The sequence below is a fragment of the Entelurus aequoreus genome, linkage group LG11 (genome assembly GCF_033978785.1).
Source record: "Entelurus aequoreus isolate RoL-2023_Sb linkage group LG11, RoL_Eaeq_v1.1, whole genome shotgun sequence".
Lineage (NCBI taxonomy): Eukaryota > Metazoa > Chordata > Actinopteri > Syngnathiformes > Syngnathidae > Entelurus > Entelurus aequoreus.
In genome coordinates this window covers 23232705-23250241 of record NC_084741.1, presented here as the reverse complement: position 1 = coordinate 23250241, position 17537 = coordinate 23232705, and the positions used below count along the sequence as shown (strand labels likewise).

General features: G+C 39.8%; 1 protein-coding gene across 1 annotated transcript in view; it reads left to right on the top strand.

The window, feature by feature from the left end:
• The window catches only part of dgkb (diacylglycerol kinase, beta), a 260736-nt gene that overhangs the window by 141138 nt on the left and 102061 nt on the right, over positions 1 to 17537 (top strand). Inside the window, 2 exon segments of the mRNA XM_062062705.1 lie at positions 201 to 290; positions 3760 to 3920. Coding sequence (XP_061918689.1) covers positions 201 to 290; positions 3760 to 3920 — 251 coding nt within the window.

Below are 17537 nucleotides of genomic sequence, written 5' to 3'. Positions count from 1 at the left end.
TTTGGCCTCAAAGACGTCTCCACACAAAAAAAACTGTCTCCACTTTTATCAATCAAAACAAGAGCTACGTAATAGGAGGAAAAAAGCTGTCAGGGAAAAGGGGATTCTGGAAATAGACCGGACTGACCGTGTGGTTAAGTAGAAGCAGAGCGAAATGGATTTATTTTGCTCTCACTTTCTTCTTGTGACTTTCCTCCCAGACAAGGCCAACCTGGAGCGCGACCCGCCGGTGTGCGTGCTTCCTCTCGGGACAGGAAACGACCTGGCACGATGTCTGCGCTGGGGAGGAGGTACAGAAAAGACGCACATACAGTATCTGCATTATTGTTATTGGTCGAAACAGGAACCCTATTGATTTTCAATTGATATTGCCAAATATGGTGAATTTAAAGACAATATTATACTCCCTAAACCAGCTGTAATATTCAAATTTGCCGGCTTGTTATTTGTCAAAGCAAGAACTCAATTGATTTTTTTAAAGAACATCATCCACAAGATGACACAAAATGGTAAAAAGCAAAGGCAACGTTTAACAAACTTGCTGTTTAAGGCAACCTCACTGGCTTGTTATCAAAGCCAGCATTCTATTAGTTTTTTAAGAACATCACAAACAAGATGACCAATAATTGCAAAATCAAAAGCAAAATGTAACACACAGGCTGTTAAACTCCTTTAAATTAGTCATAATGGTCAACTGAACGGGCTTGTTACTTGTCAAAGCAAGAATGCTATTTGTTTTTTAAGAACATCACAAGCAAGATGACCAATAATTGCGAAATCAAAAGCAAAATGTAACACACAGGCTGTTAAACTTCTTTAAATCAGTCATAATGGTCGACCACAATGGCTTGTTACTTGTCAAAGCAAGAATTCTATTTGTTTTTTAAGAACATCACACACAAGATGACCAATAATTGCGAAATCAAAAGCAAAATGTAACACACAGGCTGTTAAACTCCTTTAAATCAGTCATAATGGTCAACCAAACTGACTTGTTACTTGCAAGAACTCTATTTGTTTTTAAGAACATCACAAACAAGATGGCCAAAATTGGTGAAAGCAAAAACATTTACCACACATGCTGTTTAAGGCCTGTAAATCAGTCATAATCGCCAACCTCACATGCTTGTTATGGGTCAAAGCAAGAACCCTATTTGTTTTTAAGAACATCACAAACAAGATGACCAAAATTGGTGAAAGCAAAAACATTTACCACACATGCTGTTTAAGGCCTGTAAATCAGTCATAATCGCCAACCTCACATGCTTGTTATGGGTAAAAGCAAGAACTCTTTTGGTTTTTAAAGAACATCACACACAAGATGACCAAAATTGGTGAAATCAAAAACAAAATTTAACACACATGCTGTTTAACGCCTTTAAACTAGTCATAATCACCAACCTCACGTGCTTATTCGTCAAAGCAAAAACTCTATAGGTTTTTAAAGAACATCACACACAAGATGACCAAAAATTGTAAAAATCAAAAGCAAAATTTAGCACACAGGCTGTTAAACTCCTTTAAATCAGTCATAAGAACCCTGTTGATTTTAAATGATATTTGACACAAACTAACAAAAGCAAATGAGGCTAAAGATGTTGTCACTTCTCTACCAGATACATGGCTCAACCTGTCTTCAACCTTCCAGGCTTTGTATTCTCTTTTAAAAGAACCCCAATGATTTTTAAAGAACATCCCTCACAAGCTGTCCAAGAACGGTGAAATCAAACAGTATTTAACACACATGCTGTTTAGCGCCTTTAAATCAGTCATAATCGCCAACCTCAAATGCTTGTTATTTGTCAAAGCAAGAACTCTATCGATTTTTTAAAGAACATCACACAAGATGACCAAAAATCAGAGGCAACATTTAACACACTTCCTTTTGAACTGTTTGAACCAATCATAATAGCCAACAGTGCATGTTTGTTACTTGTTAAAGCAAGAACCCTGTTGATTTTAATTGATATTTGACACAGACTAAAAGGCAATTGAGGCTTCAGACCTTGTCTCCAATCTCTACCAGCTATACGCTTCAACCATTCTTCAACCTTGCAGGCTTGTTATTTGAAAAAAAGAAAGAACTCTATTGATTTTAAAAGAACATAACGCACAAGATGACCAAGTATGGGAAAATCAGAGGCAACAATTGACACACATCTTGTTGAACTCATTTGAACCAGTCACTATAGTCAACCTAACATGTGTGTTATTTGTTAAAGAAAGAACCCTAATGATTTTAAAAGAACATCACATACAAGATGACCATGGATAGTGAAATAAAAGACAAAATTTAACACACATGCTGTTTCAAATCCTTAACCCAGTCATAATGGTCGACCTCACATGTGTGTTATTTGTCAAAGCAGGAACTCTATTGGTTTTTAAAGAACATCACACACAAGATTACCAAAAATGGTAAAAATCAAAAGCAAAATTTACACACAGGCTGTTAAACTCCTTTAAATCAGTCAAAATGCTCAACCTCCCTGGCGTGTTTTTTTGTCAACGCAAGAACCCTGTTGATTTTAAATGATATTTGACACAAACCAACAAAAGCAAATGAGGCTAAATATGTTGTCACTTCTCTAACACATGGGTCGACCTGTCTTTAACCTTGCAGGCTTGGTATTTGTTGTAAAAGCCAGAACTCTATTGATTTTTATAGAACATCACACAAGATGACCACAAATTGTGAAATAGGCAACATTCAACACACTTCCTTTTTAACTCCTTTAAACCAATCATTAAAGTCATTATGTGTTAAAGCAAGAACGCTATTGATTTTTAAAGAACATCACACACAAGATGACCAAAATTGGTAAAAATCGAAAACAAAATTTACCACACATGCTGTTTAACACCTTTAAAACAGTCATATTGGTCGACCTCACGTGTGTTATTTGTCAAAGCAAGAACTCTATTAATTTTTAAAGAACGTCACATACAACATGACCATGGATAGTGAAATAAAAGACTACATTTAACACACATGCTGTTTAAAACCTTTAAACCAGTCATCATAGTCAATTTTGCAGGTGTGTTTTTTGTAAAACCAAGAACTCTATTGATTTTTAAAGAACCTCTCTCACAATAAAATTACTCAAAGGCAACATTTGACACACATGCAGTTTAACACCTTAAAACCTGTCATAACAGTCAACCTTGCAGTAGTGTTTTGTTGTTGTTGTAAGAGCAAGAACTCTATTGATTTTTTAAAAACACCACATACAAGATGACCATGGAAAGAACCTTCCTCACAATGGTAAATTAAAATGCCAAATCCATGTGTACTAGCACCAATTTTAGCCATATCTTCAATCAAATTATTAGTTATCAAAGCAATAATGCTATTGATTGATTTTAAAGGATATTGGTGCAATTGGGGCTAAATACCTTGTCACATGTTCCAGTTATAAGGTTTAACCAGTTGTTGACCTTTAAAGGATGTTAATTTTTTTTTAAATCCTATTGATTTTCAAAGGAATTCTGACACAAAATGACCTAGGATGGTGAAATCAAAGACCAAATCTAAATGTATTGTTAACAATTTTTCAATCTTGCAAGAATCCTAATAGGTTAGCAAGAACCCTATTGATTTTAAAGGCTGTATGACACAAGGTAGGGGTCAATTTTATTCCAACGTTATTCTGTTTCTCCACCAGTTATATTTGTTTATGACTCAATATCAAATCAAGAATTGTATTGATTTTAAGTTCCTAACTTCTCAATAAAACGCTGTGACGTTCTTTCCACGAGGCTACGAGGGCGAGAGCCTGCTGAAGATACTGCGGGACATCGAGAACAGCAGCGAGGTGATGCTGGACCGCTGGAAGATCGACGTTACGTCCACGGACAAGGACGAGCGAGGCGACCCGGTGCCGTACAGCATCGTCAACAACTACTTCTCCATCGGCGTGGTGAGCTCGCCCGTTCTCGGCACATCAGTCAAAAACACACAAATATGTCCGCAACTACGCTCGCGTGAAGTCATTACTGACAAATGTCAGGGGGGAAATACGCTCGTTGACATTTGCCGCCGGCAGAGGAGGGGCGGCACTCTGCGCTGTGGGATTAGAAAGAATTGCCTTGGAGGCCTCTAATGACCTCGTCACAACGTATTAGACGAATGGAGTTGCTAACGTTGTCACCCAGGAACAGGTGACAGCATGTACTTTGTGTTTTTTTCATGACTATTTCTTACTTGGAGGGCTTTTTAGTGGAAGAACACTACACCAAATTGCAAAGGAAGACATAAATGACTAAAAGTGTCATTAAATGAGCTACCAATTATCTTATACCGGGGTGTCTAGACTTTTATATGTGTATTTATTTATATATATATATACGTATATGTATTAGAGATGCGCGGTTTGCGGACACAACCGCGGAGTCCGCGGATAATCCGCGGGTCGGGCGGATGCATGACGAAAAAAAAAGATTTTAAATAGATTCGGGCGGGTGGCGGTTGAACCAATTCAGAAAAAAAATACATAGTTAAATGTTGTTACCCACATACGAAAAACGAGCAGCACTCTTTGAAACAGGCAATAATTCATCAGGCACTGCTGCAGCTGTCACATCAAATTTCTTCCCCCCTACAAGAGCCTTCCCCCCATTTACTTCCGGGTTCGTCCAATAAAGTCACAAAGTTGCCGGGGGTCCTTAACCCGCACGCGACTTTCCTGTTTCGCGCCTGTACAAAAAAAAACAATAATCGATTTCTTCAGATTCCACCAGCTGTCAAAGACGAAGTATCCTTCCAGCGACGGGCAGTCAAAGCCGAAGTGCTATCGATCGCTGTCAATGACGTAAGAGGAAACATGACCACGGAAGTAAATGGGTGGGGGAGGTTTTTGTAGGGGGAAGAAATTTGGCATGACACAGCACACCACAATACAACACAACGTGGTACGCGACAAACTAAAAAAGGCAATACTAAAGACCAGGGAAAAAAAATAACAATAATAGTCAACACTTTCTTAATGGAAATGACAATAATATTATAATAATGATAAATAATATTATCACGCATTAATATCTCTTAGCCTCTAATGCGTGGCCAAGAGATATTAATGCGTGGCACGCATTGAATGTCTCTGCTGCATTGGATCAGTCTCCTTTCTTTAACAGGAATGCCTTGCATCGTCTATATTAGATATATAACAACGGGTGGGTGGCGGGTGGCGGGCGGTTGTGGTTTTGATAAAATGTTAGTTCGGGTGGATGGCGGTGGATGACGACTTTTGTGATGCGGTTGCGGATGAAATAATTGCCTATCCGCGCATCTCTAATATGTATACAGTATATGTCAATTTTTTATGCTGTTTTCCAAGACCCGTGTCACGTGACCTCAAACCATACTTGCCAACCCTCCCGATTTTTCCGGGAGACTCACAAATTTCAGTGCCCCTCCCGAAATCTCCCAGGGCAACCATTCTCCCGAATTTCTCCCGATTTTCACCCGGACAATGATATTGAGGGCGTGCCGTGATGGCACTGCCTTTAGCGTCCTCTACAACCTGTCGTTGCATTCGCTTTTCTCCATACAAACAGCGTGCCGGGCAGTCACATGTTGTATGCTGCTTCTACAGACACGCGTAAGTGACTGCAAGACATACTTGTTCAACAGCCATACAGGTCACACTGAGGGTAGCCGTATAAATAACTTTAACACTGTTACAAATATGCGATACACTGTGAACTCACACCAAACAAGAATGACAAACGCATTTCGTGAGAACATTCGCACCGTAACACAACATAAACACAACAGAACAAATACCCAGAATCCCTTGCAGTACTAACTCTTCCGGCTACATTATACACCCCCCCAGTGTCGAAAAAAGATTTTGTAATAAAAACGCAAATTAACCTCCAAACCATCTCTTTAATGTGTCCCGTTCTTCTGTTATTATTTGTACTAACTTCTGTGTGTTCTAACCTGAATAAAACGCAGACGTTGCGTCGTGTGTTTACCTGGCACAAGAAGCTGTAATCGGAGACTGTCCAGTGTTGATGGCGAACCTTCACTTCCCATACTTGTCTTCTTTCCGGGTTGTTGGAAAGGCGATGTAAAAGCTTTCCCCAATTCTCGCTGATGGAGCAGCGCCGTGCAGCACAAAAGGGCATTTATACCCGTCGAAAAACTAATGTGTAAGCGCCGCAAACATACAGCATCAGCTCAAAGTTAGTAGCACTCATGGCGCCCTGTAGTCACGTGAGTGCCTTTTGACCAATCGTTGAGGAGATTGCCTGAAACCAAGTTGGCCATACTCTCTTCATTCGCGACTCTGTACAGTTTCTTTTTTTTCTTTCTTCTGCATTGTAGAATATTTGCAGTAGCTGGACGTCACGTTCTGCCTCCTGGAGTCTTCCTGTGTTTGCAGGATTAGCAGGCAGCAGGCGTGATGATGACAAATGAAGTTGTTCGTGGGGGATTAAGAGGACTTTGAGCTCTCTATGGATTTGTGCGTATTATAGTATTTTTTGACACATTTTGCATATTTTTTTATTGAAATGAGGAGTGGGGTAAAGATTAGGCGACGAGTCAGGCTAATAATTAGCTGAGAGATTATGCTGATGGAGGGTAGATTGTTTCTGTAATGACACGGCCCAAATCAAAAGATCAGCAGTCCATTTGTCACTTATAGAAAAGTTGCTCTCCTTTTTGTAGGCCACCTGCTAAAAAGTATACCACTTAAAAGGCTGGTAGAGGAAATAAGGGCCAAGCTTTTACCAATTGGCGGTAACTTTGTGCCAAAACGCGGTCAGGCGGAGAATTGATGATGCCATCCCTCGGGGAGGATGTGGAAGTGACGTGAAGTGTAATGATCTCAATCAGGGACAGGGGTGAGAGACAGAACTAATCACGCCCTGCGCTGCGCTAGCATAATGCAGTCAGTCGGCCTAATGACCGCCACGCTCCTGTCGCGGCCATTACTCTCGCCCGCCGTGAAAGGCACATCAAACCGCTGGGGCCCTAATTGAACTTAAACTTTGAGCTATGAGAGGACATTAGACATGTCCTGCTGTAATTCGCATGACACTTTTTTACATCGGTAATCATTTGGCGGACGCGGGAGCAGGTGACCGAGGGTCTGGGAGACGTCTTGTTCCTGCACGGGACACTCCTGACTTCCTCTCTGGAATTCTGCGGAAGGGTTTTTTGCTTTGAGCGAGTAGTTCCTTGCCTCTGTCGCCCGAGTGCTCGCTTACGTCGAGCCGACTTAAAAGGGAGCTGCACGTTTTTCCGAATTCTGCACATCATTCACAATCCTGATGTAAGACATTCTAAATCATAAATAAACGTTAGCAAAAGTCAGCTAACAATGGAGTCAATAGGAGCTCTGCTATCCCGCCCACAAAGTTCTCTAAAAACATCAAAAAAGCACCATCAATACACTATTTACATCTTAAAAAAGTTAAAGTGCCAATGATTGTCACACACACACTAGGTGTGGCGAAATTATTCTCTGCATTTCATCCATCACCCTTGATCACCCCCTGGGAGGTGAGGGGAGCAGTGGGCAGCAGCGGTGGCCGCGCCCGGGAATAATTTTGGTGATTTAACCCCCAATTCCAACCCTTGATGCTGAGTGCCAAGCAGGGAGGTAATGGGTCCCATTTTTATAGTCTTTGGTATGACTCGGCCGGGGTTTGAACTCACAACCTACCGATCTCAGGGCAGACTTGTGACCTGAATATTAACAGAGCTAACTAGCTTATGCTGCTAAATTGACAGTGAGCAGGTGAGCTGCTGCTTTGCCTCTGAGTTGGTGAAAGTTAATTCTAGATTATAAATCATGCCTCTCACCTGGATATTAGAAAGTTGTGGACATAAATCGAGAAGTTGGTCAACTTTGACATCCAATTTAGACCTGGAGATGACGGAATTTTTTTTTTTAACTGTTTGAGTGACATACTATCAGTCGGTATCCCAGTGAGAGCAGACATTGTACAGTAAGTGGTTGTTTTATTATGTTAGTAGTCTGGAGATCTTGTTTAGCACTTATCAATACATTAGATGAGATTAGTTTATTTCAAAGGGGACAATGCAATTTCATAAAACACATGACTACACATGGTTAAAAAAGCCAGAATTAGCCAGAAGGCTAATTTTCATCTGTAGTCCCCTGGCCATGATGTAAAAAAGGCAGTGGAATTACAAATTAAAAGAAAAAGAAAAGAAAGAGAGCGAAAAAGAAAAAAAGCACACAATACATATACAATATGATAAAAAAATTAAATACAACATCACAACATAACATTTATCTTAGCATCAAAACAGGCTCATCTTTTAGTGCTGGCAGCTGTAGGCGTTTTAAAGTTTTTTGTGAAGGCCTTTTAAGTTTAACGTCTTAAGGTACTGAGTTCCACACATTTGCGCTCCTTACTGACCAGGCCGACTTACTGAAAGTGCTCCTGCACAGAGGAATATAACACTCACATCTGACAGAGCCTCGAGTGACACGCTCACGGCTGTTTCTTTGGCTGATGAACTCTGCCTGAGGATCTGGAGCCAATTCATGCAGTACTTTATAGTTCCGTTTTAAGTCTATATCCTTAGCTTAGGTCATTCCGTCCTCTAAAGCAGTGGTTCTCAAATGGGGGTACGCGTACCCCTGGGGGTACTTGAAGGTATGCCAAGGGGTACGTGAGATTTTTTTTAAATGTCTGTCAAAAAGAACTGTGAAAAGAAATGCAACAATGCAATATTCAGTGTTGACAGCTAGATTTGTTGTGGACATGTGCCATAAATATTGATGTTAAAGATTTATTTTTTTGTGAAGAAATATTTAGAATGAAGTTCATGAATCCAGATGGATCTCTATTACAATCCCCAAAAAGGGCACTTTAAGTTGATGATTACTTTTATGTGTAGAAATCTTTATTTATAATTGAATCACTTGTTTATTTTTCAACAAGTTTTTAGTTATTTTTATATCTTTTTTTCCAAATAGTTCAAGAAAGACCACAACGAATGAGCAATATTTTGCACTGTTATACAATTTAATAAATCAGAAACTGATGACATAGTGCTGTATTTTACTTCTTTATCTCTTTTTTTTTCAACCAAAAATGCTTAGCTCTGATTAGGGGGTACTTGAATTAAAAAAAATGTTCACAGGGGGTACATCACTGAAAAAAGGTTGAGAACCACTGCTCTAAAGGACATCGATCTGCAAAGTTCCTCCACAGCGTAGATTATATTTAAAGGCCTACTGAAATGAATTTTTTTTATTTAAACGGGGATAGCAGATCTATTCTATGTGTCATACTTGATCATTTCGCGATATTGCCATATTTTTGCTGAAAGGATTTAGTATAGAACAACGACGATAAAGATTGCAACTTTTGGTATCTGATAAAAAAAAGGCTTGCCCCTACCGGAAGTAGCGTGACGTAGTCAGTTGAACATATACGCAAAGTTCCCTATTGTTTACAATGATGGCCGCATGAAGTGAGAGAGATTCGGACCGAGAAAGCGACAATTTCCCCATTAATTTGAGCGAGGATGAAAGATTTGTGGATGAGTAAAGTGCAAGTGAAGGACTAGTGGGGAGTTGAAGCTATTCAGATAGGGAAGATGCTGTGAGAGCCGGGGGTGACCTGATATTCAGCTGGGAATGACTACAACAGTAAATAAACACAAGACATATATATACTCTATTAGCCACAACACAACCAGGCTTATATTTAATATGCCACAAATTAATCCTGCATAAAAACACCTGCGTGTTTGTTATGCTAGCTCCTATCTCCTCTGCTAGCTCCTAGCTCCATAGAACACGCCAATACAATTCAAACACCTGATCAACACACACAATCACTCAGCCCAAAAGACCGTTCACCTAACCCAAGGTTCATAAAGCTTATATAGTTTTAAAAAGTTACGTACGTGACGCGCACATACGGTCAAGCTATCAAATGTTTAGCAGCCAAGGCTGCATACTCACGGTACCTGATATTCAGCTGGGAATGACTACAACAGTAAATAAACACAAGACATATATATACTCTATTAGCCACAACACAACCAGGCTTATATTTAATATGCCACAAATTAATCCTGCATAAAAACACCTGCGTGTTTGTTATGCTAGCTCCTAGCTCCTATGCTAGCTCCTAGCTCCATAGAACACGCCAATACAATTCAAACACCTGATCAACACACACAATCACTCAGCCCAAAAGACCGTTCACCTAACCCAAGGTTCATAAAGCTTGTATATTTTAAAAAAGTTACGTACATACGCAAAAAAAAGTTGCGCACATACGGTCAAGCGATCAAATGTTTAGAAGCCAAAGCTGCATACTCACAGTAGCACGTCTGCGTCTTTGTCATCCAAATCAAAGTAATCCTGGTAAGAGTCTGTGCTGTCCCAGTTCTCTACAGGCGTCTGTGTATCGAAGTCAAAAGTCCTCCTGGTTAGAGTCTCTGTTATCCGAGTTCTTCCATCTTGACTGCATCTTCCGGGAAGCGCCGGCTGTGTACTGTTGTTGCTGACTACGTTCGAAAAATACGTCCATTTCGCACCGACAACTTTCTTCTTTGCTTGCTCAGCTTCCTTCTCCATAATGCAATGAACATGATTGCAACAGATTCACGAACACAGATGTCCAGAATACTGTGGAATTATGAAATGAAAACAGAGCTTTTTCGTATTGGCTTCAATGTGGAAGGCATATCCGTGTTCCCCGGGTTACGTCACGCGCATACGGCATCCTCAGAGGCGTTTCGAACCGGAAGTTTAGCGGCAAATTTAAAATGTCACTTTATAAGTTAACCCGGCCGTATTGGCATGTGTTATAATGTTAAGATTTCATCATTGATATATAAACTATCAGACTGCGTGGTCGGTAGTAGTGGGTTTCAGTAGGCCTTTAAGCTTAAAAGTAGGCGATTGCATTTTTTTTGTCAAAATGGAAAGAATGAATATTTTTAGTAAGAAAAAAAATGCTTTATCGACACATTAAATCCAGGCTTTTGAGGGCCAAATAAAATGAAGTGGCAGGCCAGATCTGGCCCTGGGCGTTGAGTGTGACACCTGTGCGCTAACGTCACCAACGAGGCTAATTTTTATTTTCCTGAGGGAACTCTCCTGAAGGAATCAATAAAGTACTATCTTTTTATCTATCTAATTCCAAACGGCTCGTTTTCCCGGAAGTAGGAAGGAATGCAAGATTGTTTTATAAATATCTCCGCCGTGCTTTCACAATTTGATTTCAAATTTTCGGGTTTTATATAATAAGTCCCGTTTAAAGCATAACCACAATCCGAGATACATATCTCAAATTACTGGTAGTTTGAGATATCACTTTATTCCAATTAGCCTAACATGCATGCTTATTGGAAGCTGAAATACGGGAATAAAAACCCAAGAATGCACAGGGAGAACATGCAAACCACACTGAAACTCGGATCTCGGGCTGACATGCTTAACTACAAGACCACCGAAAGGAATCAGCGCCATTTGAGTCAAATTGACTTTACTTGAAAGTTGGCAAAGTTTTCCTCCGAGAGTACGGGTCGAGCACCTTGACCTCCTTCAGTCACAGGTTTGACGTTCCAAAGTCCAAAGTAGACAGGAGACAACTCCCTCCTCACTTTGGGCTCCCGTGTCAGCCGCCCTTGTCCTGTTTGTGAGAGAAACGAGTTGCACTCTCTCAGAACAGCCGTCATCTCGGCTCTCTGACTGGCGCTAAAAGCGTGAGATGAGTCTGCGGGGATCGCCAACAATTCGTTTGGTCTTCTTCTGGAGACATCAAGAAAAAGAGCCATTGATTTTTTTTGGGGGGGGGCTTCTGCTAAGTTTGTGCTCAGAAAGATAGCAGGGGGTCCTCCTTGTGTTCCTTTTTTTCAATCGTGCCACTCAAAAACGGGGTGGATCAAAACAGCGGAGGGAGGGGGGAGAGGAACAAGCTGAAGGAAAAAAAAGTTTGCGGCAACTTGCTTTCTGTCTTTCTCAAAATATTCACAGTCGGATGACTTTGCTGAGGTCAGCCGAATTTTCCACTAAAGCCTTGCCAGCATTTTAGAAGTGTGAATTAAAGGAAATTTCATTGTGCAAACTTCACAACAAACGCTCTTTAATTATTCACACAGTAAATACTTCACACTTCCTAGGCTTTTTGTGGCCCTACTCAAGATTTTGTTTGCGCCCCGTTTTGGATTTTCAATATTACTTACCTTACTCCCCTCGGGTTTCATCAAAGCTCAAACCATTCTTGCTTTTTAACAGTCATTTGTTTTGAACAAGTCTTTTACATGTCTCAACCATGACGTCAGAACTGAGGAAATGAAACACACAAATAATGAATACACATTCCCTGAAACAACACACATCTTTTAAATTAGGGGTGTCAAACTCCATTTAACTCAGGGGCCACATGGAGGAAAATCTATACCCAAGTGGGCCGGACTGGTAAAATCATGGCATGATAACTTAAAAATTAAAGGCAACTTCTTGTTTTCTTTGGTAAAAATAGAGCAAGCACATTCTGAAAATGTACAAATCATAATATATATATATTTTTTTACAGTTTAATAGTATTCTTGCTTCATTTTGTCATTAATTATACTTTCTAAATATATGCTGTGATAATGTTCATCAGTCATGTAAGTGAAATTGAGTCTGGCTGAGTTCTAAAATGCTCCCATTGTTCATTTTTAATTTATGGGAAGATTAAATGTATAATAATAACAAAATCAAATTACAGGATATTATTATCATAATTTACTAATTTTTCTCAAATTATGTACTAACATCATGCGGTTAATTCTACAGCAAAACTAGTGAATTTGGACCCATTTCATGAATCACACATGAAGTTAGAAGGGGATACATATTATTTTAGCATATTAATGTGCGCCCAGAAAATGTGTCGCCATTACCAACAACATCAAGGCAAGAAGGTAACAATGCACACTTTGTACACTATCACTAATAAGCAGCATAAGTATGTTGTGTCCAAAGTCCAAACGCAAGTGTTGCCTCTATCTTAACACGGCACATAGCTCCCCACCCTCTTGCGGCAGGGGATACAATAAATTGCCACTGCGACATCCAGTGGACACATTTAGAACAGCAGTTTCTTTTATTCAACAATCTCAGGTCATTTTTATACTTAGCAAACTCATCTCGCGGGCCGGGTAAAACCTGTTTGCGGGCCAGATCAGGCTAACAACAGTCCCCCTTGCAACAACCGGACGGAACAAAAAAAAAAAATACATACATATTTTTGCCAAAACAAAAACAGGCTTTGAGATTGTTGACACAAACAAAAAATATACAATATTATAAATCACTTTTTTACTTGGCTACATTAAAACAATCCATACTTACAAACCCCAAAACCAGTGAAGTTGTGTAAATCGTAAATAAAAACAGAATACCATGATTTGTTCATTCTTTTTAACCTATATTCAATTGAATAGACTGCAAAGACAAGATACTTAACGTTCGAACTGGAAAACTTTGGTTATTTTTTGCAAATATTAGCTCATTTGGAATTTGATCCCTGCAACATGGTTCAAAAATGCTGGCACAAGTGGTAAAAAAGACTAGGAAAGTTGAGGAATGCTCATCAAACACTTATTTGGAACATCCTACAGATGAACAGGCTAATTGGGAACGGGTGGGTGCCATGATTGGGTATAAAAGCAGCTTCCATGAAACGCTCAGTCATTCACAAACAAGGATGGGGCGAGGATCACCACTTTGTGAACAAATGCCATCCATCCATCCATCCATTTTCTACCGCTTGTCCTTTTTGGGGTCGCTGGAGCCTATCTCAGCTCTAATCGGGCGGAAGGCTGGGTACACCCTGGACAAGTCGACACCTTATCGCAGGTGGCGATGAGGTGGCGCCTTCCGGGTTTGTGAACAAATGCGTGAGCAAATTGTCGGTCGAACAGTTTAAGAACATTTCTCAACGAGCTATTGCAAGGAATTTAGGGGTTTCACCATCTACGGTCCGTAATATCATCAAAAGGTTCAGAGAATCTGGAGAAATCACTGCACGTAAGAGGATAAGCCCGTGACCTTCGATCCCTCAGGCAGTACTGCATCAAAAAGCGACATCAGTATGTAAAGGATATCACTACATGGGCTCAGGAACACTTCAGAAAGCCACTGTTAGTAACTACAGTTTGTCGCTACATCTGTAAGTGCAAGTTAAAACTCTACTATGCAAAGCCAAAGCCATTTATCAACAACACCCAAAACGCCGCCGACTGAAGGAATGATGCAAAGTGTAAAAGTGTTCTGTGGTCTGACGAGTCCACTTTTCAAATTGTTTTTGAAAACTGTGGATGTCGTGTCCTCCGGAACAAAGAGGAAAACAACCAACAGATTGTTTTGGGCACAAAGTTCAAAAGCCAGCATCTGTGATGGTATGGGGGTGTATTAATGCCCAATACATGGGTAACTTACACATCTGTGAAGGCACCATTAATGCTGAAAGGTACATACAGGTTTTGGAGCAACATATGTTGCCATCCAAGCAACATTATCATGGACGCCCCTGCTTATTTCAGCAAAACAATTCCAAGCCACGTGTTACAACAACATGGCTTCATAGTAAAAGAGTGCGGGTACTAGACTGGCCTGCCTGTAGTCCAGACCTGTCTCCCATTGAAAATGTGTGGCGCATTCTGAAGCGTAAAATATGACAACGGTTGAACAACTTAAGCTGTACATCAAGCAAGAATGGGAAAAAGTTCCACCTGAAAAGCTTCAAAAATTGTTCTCCTCAGTTCCCAAACGTTTACTGAGTGTTGTTAAAAAGAAAGGCCATGTAACACAGTGGTAAAAATTCCTGTGCTAACTTTTTTGCAACGTGTTGCTGTCATTAAATTCTAAGTTCCTGATTATTTGCAAAAAAAAAATTTAGTTTCTCAGTTCAAACATTAAATATTTTGTCTTTGCAGTCTATTCAATTGAATATAAGTTGAAAAGGATTTGCAATCATTGTATTCTGTTTTTATTTACGATTTACACAACATGCCAACTTCACTGGTTTTGGGTTTTGTATTTATATGCGGAATAAAGGCGTTCAACATATGGTTTGGATTGTTTCTTTACATAACCAAACACTTAAAGCCTCATATATTTTATGTGCGTGAACTTTCCTGCAAAGTTTAACTGCTCAAATAGTCCAAGCAGACGGAGGGGTAAATTTACCAGTGAAGTGTCTCTGTCACCTACACCTCTCTAACACGTGCTGCATTAAAAAAAAAACTATTTTTGTTAAATTTCACACTTTTGGCTTGCGTTTTGCTGCAAGTCAAACTTGGCTGCTGCTTCTGCACAGGAGGCCTGCGAGAGAGCGCGGTCAAAAGTGACGATGTCGAGCGAGAAAGGCAAAGAGGTGGTTGCCACGGCGTCTGCAGTATCCTGTAGCTCGGTTGGGCGATGTGTGTTTAGTTAATTAGCCCGTGAGCAGAGGAGACGATGTTGCCTCCATCAGGGGTCCTGTCAATAACGCTCCTACATCCCCGTCCTCACGCCGACTCCTCCTCTTTCTCTCAGCTCTTGATGTGACCTGAAAGTGTAACTGCACTTGTGACTTTCCAAAATACCAGAACAAGTAGCTAATAGTTTCAATTAAAAAATAATACATTGTTACAATAATGTGGTATATTACATTAGGATGCTTATAGCAAGTATGAAACAATTGATATGGGAGCTCAAAAGTTCTACATACAGGTCTTCAAAAAAAAACTTTCCCATAGGAAATAATAGAATTAAAGGCCTGCTGAAATGACATTTTTTTATTTAAACGGGGATAGCAGATCCATTCTATGTACGGCTGAAACGATGCGTCGAAGTAGTCGACGTCATCGGTTACGTAAATACGTCGACGCCGTTTTTGTGCGTCGACGCGTCGCATATTTACGTCACACTACCGTCATGGCGGAGCGCAAAGCAGACTGTGTGAGCGAGGGTAAAAACGCACGCCAAAAGTCGTCAAAAGTGTGGGATTATTTCAATACACAGCCTAATAATGTTGTTGTATGCACACTGTGTCGAGCGGAAATGGCCTATCATAGCAGCACAACGGCTATGAACGAACATTTGAAAAGAAAACCATCAACCATCAACTAGTCAATTGTCCGCGTTAGCATACGTTGTCATCATTACACAAAAACATGAATGTGTCATTTGTATCTGCTAGGGGTGTAACGGTATGTGTTTTGTATTGAACCGTTTCGGTACGGGGCTTTCGGTTCGGTACGGGGGTGTACCGAACGAGTTTCTAAGCTAAAGCTAACTTTAGCTGCTAAAGTCTTAACAAGTTGCTTTGCTCCTCTGCCTCTGTCTCAGCACGCAGCATTGTCCCACCCATACAACCATCTGATTGGTACACACGCAGCATTGTCCCACCCACACAACCATCTGATTGGTACACACGAAGCATTATCAGCCAATCAGCAGTGCGTATTCATAGCGCATGTAGTCAGCGCTTCAGCGTGGAGCAGATAGGTGTTTAGCAGGTGAGCATCAGGCAGCGGACTCTCCCCAAATGATAATAAACACCTCCCAGTCAACTACTAGTAACATCACTATGAGCCCGTTGACCTACTAGAAACTTAAACTGCAGCTCAGCTCGCTCGCAGTTCTGGTTTGAGGTGAAGGCTAATTACCTCTCAGTTCCAGCCACATCGACCCCTTCTGAGCGCCTATTTTCAGCTGCTGGGAATATTGTAAACAAGAAAAGAAGCAAAGCAAGTAGACATGCTAACCTTTCTTCATTACAACTGTTAGTCACTCACTGGAATGAGTAGAATTGGTTATTGTGTACTGTGTTGGACTGGATGTTTGTTTTGCACATTTTAAAAGCAATACTTAATGTTTACAGTGCTCCAGAATATTTAGATTGGCACTTTTTTGTATTGGATGTTTATCTTTATTTTTTGCACATTTTAGCAAATAAGCAATACTTTCACTTTTGTTGAAATGTTTACACTGTTGTTACAGAATATTTCGTTTTGCACTTTTTTGTATTGGATGTTTATCTTTATTTTTGCACATTTTAAAGCAAAATAAGCAATACTTTTACTTTTGAAATGCTTATACTATTGCAGAATATTAAGATTTGCCCTAGATGTTTACTTTTATATTTGCACATTAAAAAGCAAATAAGCTACTTTTAATTTTGTTAAATGTTAAAAGTTTTAAATGTTTACATTGTTACAGAATATTTTGTCATGTTGTTGTCAATGTTGACTGAGTGGCCATACTTTTTTTTTTTGTAAATAAAAGCCATGCCTTTTGAAAAAACTGGCTTACTTTTATTTTTTCATCTTCATTTTAAATAAAATAAAATAAAAAATAATCGGTAAAAGGAAAAATAATCTATATATTAATCGAAAAAATAATCTATAGATTAACCGATTAATCGAAAAAATAATCTATAGATGAATCGATAGAAAAATGATCGTTAGCTGCAGCCTTAATTCTATGTGTCATACTTGATCATTTTGCTGAAAGGATTTAGTAGAGAACATCGACGATAAAGTTCGCAACTTT